The sequence below is a fragment of the Eurypyga helias genome, unplaced genomic scaffold, assembly GCF_000690775.1.
Source record: "Eurypyga helias isolate BGI_N326 unplaced genomic scaffold, ASM69077v1 Scaffold49727, whole genome shotgun sequence".
Lineage (NCBI taxonomy): Eukaryota > Metazoa > Chordata > Aves > Eurypygiformes > Eurypygidae > Eurypyga > Eurypyga helias.
In genome coordinates this window covers 1-4,568 of record NW_010263355.1, presented here as the reverse complement: position 1 = coordinate 4,568, position 4,568 = coordinate 1, and the positions used below count along the sequence as shown (strand labels likewise).

General features: G+C 46.7%; 1 protein-coding gene across 1 annotated transcript; it reads left to right on the top strand.

Moving 5' to 3' along the window:
- The first annotated feature begins 289 nt into the window (after window positions 1–289).
- LOC104502525 (putative nuclease HARBI1) lies at window positions 290–1,920 on the top strand. The gene is made up of 2 exons (XM_010155987.1): window positions 290–961; window positions 1,544–1,920. The coding sequence occupies exons 1-2, from the start codon at window positions 292–294 to the stop codon at window positions 1,918–1,920; spliced, it is 1,047 nt and encodes a 348-aa protein (XP_010154289.1). The 5' UTR covers window positions 290–291.
- The last annotated feature ends 2,648 nt before the right edge of the window (window positions 1,921–4,568 follow it).

Genomic DNA, 4,568 nt, shown 5'->3' with positions numbered 1-4,568 from the left:
CCGGAGCCGCTTCCCAAGGCCGGGAAGCGGGCTGCCGTGATGCACCAGCCCCTCCCCGCCGCGGGAAGTAAATGCCTGTCAGCGCCAGGCAGGGCTGCAATGAGCCTCCCTGCTTTTCCGTGGGTTTATAAGCAGTAAGAAGATTGGTGGGTTAATCAGAGTGACAGGAAGATGGTAACGGAGTCAGAAAGGCTGACCGGTAAAAACCGTGCTGAGTCTCCCTCTCCTTTGCTTTAGGTAGGTGAAGGCTCTGTAACGGAGGAGCTCCAGAGGACCCCCCGGCCGTCAGCCATGGCTGTACCTATTGCGGTTCTTGACTGTGACCTCTTGCTCTATGGCCGTGGACACAGGACTCTGGATCGCTTCAAGCTGGAGGATGTCACGGATGAGTATCTAGTATCCACTTACGGCTTTCCCCGACAGTTCATTTACTACCTGGTGGAACTCCTGGGAACCAGTCTCTCTCGCCCTACGCAGCGGTCCAGGGCTATCAGTCCGGAGACGCAGATACTTGCTGCGCTGGGTTTCTACACCTCCGGCTCCTTCCAGACTCGCATGGGGGACGCTATGGGCATTAGTCAAGCCTCCATGAGCCGCTGCGTTGCCAATGTAACCGAGGCATTGGTGGAAAGAGCCTCACAGTTTATTCACTTTCCCAAGGATGAAGCTACGGTACAGAGACTGAAAGATGACTTTTATGGCCTGGCAGGCATGCCGGGAGTGCTGGGGGTGGTTGACTGCACCCACGTGGCAATCAAAGCGCCAAATGCTGAGGACCTGTCCTACGTGAACCGAAAGGGTCTCCATTCTCTGAACTGCCTGATGGTGTGTGATGCCAGAGGAGGCCTCCTGAGCGCAGAAACGCACTGGCCAGGCAGCCTGACCGACTGCACGGTGTTACAGAAGGCAGCCCTTAAGAGCCAGTTTGAAACTGAGCTACATAAAGACGGCTGGCTACTTGGTAAGTCAATTTTTCATCGTTGTTTTCTGTGGAAAGTCTTATTAAGTATCGGCTCCTTATTGAGTCTAGAGCCTTTGGGCACAAGTGGTGTGTTTACTCTTGATTGCTTTCCTGCAGGATCCTTGAGATATGTGATTCAGTTTGGATAATCCTTCTCTTAAAAGTCTACAACAGTAACTTCCAGTCCATTTTATACAATCATATTATTGTATGTATTAGTTTACATTAATTCTGTTAAGAGCTTGTTTTTGATATCCTACACCTTTGTAAGCTGAATAATGTAATTTTTAATTCTGTGTAGGGTCCAAGTCCGTGTCTTTCACTGTATTATGTAGTAAATGAATTCTCTTAAAACTCTTCCGTGTTCTTCTGGGATTTCCCTGTGCAAAACTGAATGCCTTTATTTTGCTGTTTGTCACACCTGTAAACCTGAGTTATTGTTGCTCTTTCATGCTTTCTCATGCCTTCTGTTTTAGCCAGAGAAGTTATTCTGTATCTGCAATACCAGAAAACCAAGGGTCAAGAGCTGAAATCTGTCATTAATCGTAGTATATAACCTGTCCTGCTTTTCACTCTTGACAGGTGACAGCTCCTTCTTTCTGCAAACGTGGCTGATGACCCCTCTGCACATCCCCGAAACGCCTGCTGAGTATCGCTACAACATGGCACATTCTGCCACTCACAATGTCATTGAGAGGACGTTCAGAACCATTCGGTCGCGTTTCCGCTGCCTGGATGGGTCCAAAGGCACCCTGCAGTATTCTCCAGAGAAATCCAGCCACATCATTCTGGCCTGCTGTGTGCTTCATAACATCTCCCTGGAACACGGGCTGGACGTGTGGTCTTCGCCGGCCACAGGACACATGGAACAACCAGAAGAAGAGTACGAGCAAATGGAATCAATGGACTCGGAAGCCTGTCGTATTCGTCAGGAGCTTTTACTTACTCATTTTAGCTGATGTTGTGACAGAGAGAAAGCTTCTAACGGGGAAGATACACAGAACAAATATGCCCCTTCCTCTTCTTTAAGGCTGTAAAGACTAAGCAGATGTAAGATGAGGAGAAATTTTATTCTCTTTGTTTCAGGCAGTATTCTGAACTCTCAGTGTCTCCAGAGATGCAATTTAGTTGCTACATTTTATTGTCGTGATGCTTAGAAACTCCCTTTCACCTGCCTTAGAGAACAATGATTAGTATGAGATCAGTGGAGAAACTTGGGAAATTGTCTTTGATGATGATGAAAAATCTGTAAGCCTTGCACTCTTTTACAAAGCAACAATTCTTTGTCACTTTGTAACCCAAAACACTTGCAATTTTAAACACTATTTCACACAAATTCAGCTTCCATGTGGGCTCATGTTTACCATGAATTCACAAACATTTGTCTTCTTTGCAGGTATAAATTCTTGCTAAATACCATTTTGCAGTTTGGCACATCTCTCAAAACCCAACGATTCCTCTGAAAGTGGACAGCGGTGTTCTGGGTGGAGCCTGGCTTTTTGCTGGGTGCACACTAGTGCTTGACTGGAAGGTCAAGAAGGGATGAACATTTCTTCCTTCCCAAACGGACTGGAGAAGGTGTTAAGCTATAGTTGACTCTGTCAGTTACTTAGCAGATATCAGGAGGTGGGCTAGTGAATGTAAGTCTAGTTCTCATTAGCTATGTCTGCCCCAACACAAAACTACTCACCTTGTTGGCTGCTGTAAAAGAAATGCCAGGGACTGGCTGGGTCACATAAACTGAACTGACTGCAAAAGTTCTCTGTTTAGATCAGAGCTGAGGTACGGAAAGGCTGCTCTGCCAATGCTGGCAATCTGTCTGTTCAGTGGAAAAGGACGACTAATACACTCAGTTGTTGCTGGCACAAGACTGGGGAGTTTCCTGGCCATGTTCTTGTTCCAAAAGATGCAAGTGTTTCCAAGGATTTCTTGACAGCAGTCTGAGGAAATTTTGTAGCTTAGATTTTATTGTTTACTGGGCAGTAAATGAAACAAAAGTGGTGGGGAATGCAGAATGCTGCAAAAATCCACCTACTTAAAGAAGCAGTGCAATCATCTGGCATGGCAGGTCTGTTGCTTTAGTGGAAATGAGCCTGGATCATGACCCGTGAAGAATAAGGAAGTTCCTAAGTGTAGGACAGAGATGTGGGATGAGATACAGTTCTGCCAAGTTTGCAGTGGCAGTAAGCATTTACTATCTTGTAGAAAACCAAGCGTGCTTTATGATGTATAAGCAAGATATTTTTATAAACCTCGATGAGAACTGTAAAATGTTATGTAGCTGTAATTCTGTTTTCTTTACACATCTTCCCATGAGGTATCACGTAAGAACTACTGTTGCTTACTGTGGCAAAACCCCTGGTCCTTTTACCTAGGAAGATCTATGCGAGCATTGTTTTCTAAAAAAAAAACCCAAACATTTTTAAGGTGAGAGTTGCTGCCGTATATGGTGCCTGTTGGCTCATAATCATATCTGATGGCCTATGCTAAAAATACTGATCTTTAGTCCTGAACAACAGCAGACACTGAATGAGCTGTGTGGGTGACGCTAAGGTCAAGTGAGACTTGGACACGTGTAGGTACAAACGCTGTCACGTAATAACGAGCCGGAGTTTCTCAACTTATGCTATGAATAGCTTTTCTCAGCATGTGCTGAGACCAGCGTGAACTCAAAGCAGAGGCCCTTCCCAGAACACATTTGCTGCTGGGTTTTGTCTTCCTTCAGCCACTGTCACCTGTAGTAGAGTTTAATTTCAAAACTGATCTCACTGCTTGTCAGTTTGGACAAAAACTGCACTAGGCCGCACCAGGCAAAACCAATCCATGCAAAAGTGCTGTTCTTCCTGCAGTCAGATGTCAGTACCCTGCAGTTCACTTGGGAAAGGGAACTTACTCATCTGGAAAACGGTTTGCCCCATGCACTCCTAAGCAGCTTCCTTCAAAACAATTCATCTAGACTTTTTTCCCCTCAGGTGTAGGCAATATTTGACAGCTGAGGTTCATGTCTCTTTCCTGCTTTCTGGCTCCTCTGTCCTGTCACCTCATCTTGCCAGCTGTATTCTGTCTAACAGATGGGGCAGCAAAATACCGCTACTTCTTCTGTGGCCTCTCTAGGGGTTCCCATTGCAGGGTGCTCCTCTTCCAAAGGGGCTACGTGCACGTTCTGTGCCGTCACCATCTGTGATGTTGGAAAGTAAGATATAACATTAAGCATTAAAACTGGCCTATTTCAGAAAAAGGGATCTTTTCAGTTCATCTGATCGATAGCCTTATCTTTCTCTCTCTGCATGTGTTTCACGCCGATACCGTGTATCTTTTCTTGCCTGTTTTTAATTATACTTTTTCCACTCGGTATCAGTCTTGAGGGGAAGTAAGAAAAAAGACACGAGATGTGGAGAACGTGCTGGAGGGTGAGATGTACGAAAAACAGTCTGCGCGGAAGAGGGAGCGGGCTGCCAGCGAACAGCTGCAGTGCGAGGCCCAGCCCCAAAGGGTATGGGCGGGGGAAGGCCGGGGGACAGCCGGCACACCGCAGTCTTTCCCCTGACGGGGTGCCTGGCAACTGCGTGGCTCCCGGCGCTGCTGGCTGCCCACCCCGGCCTCCACC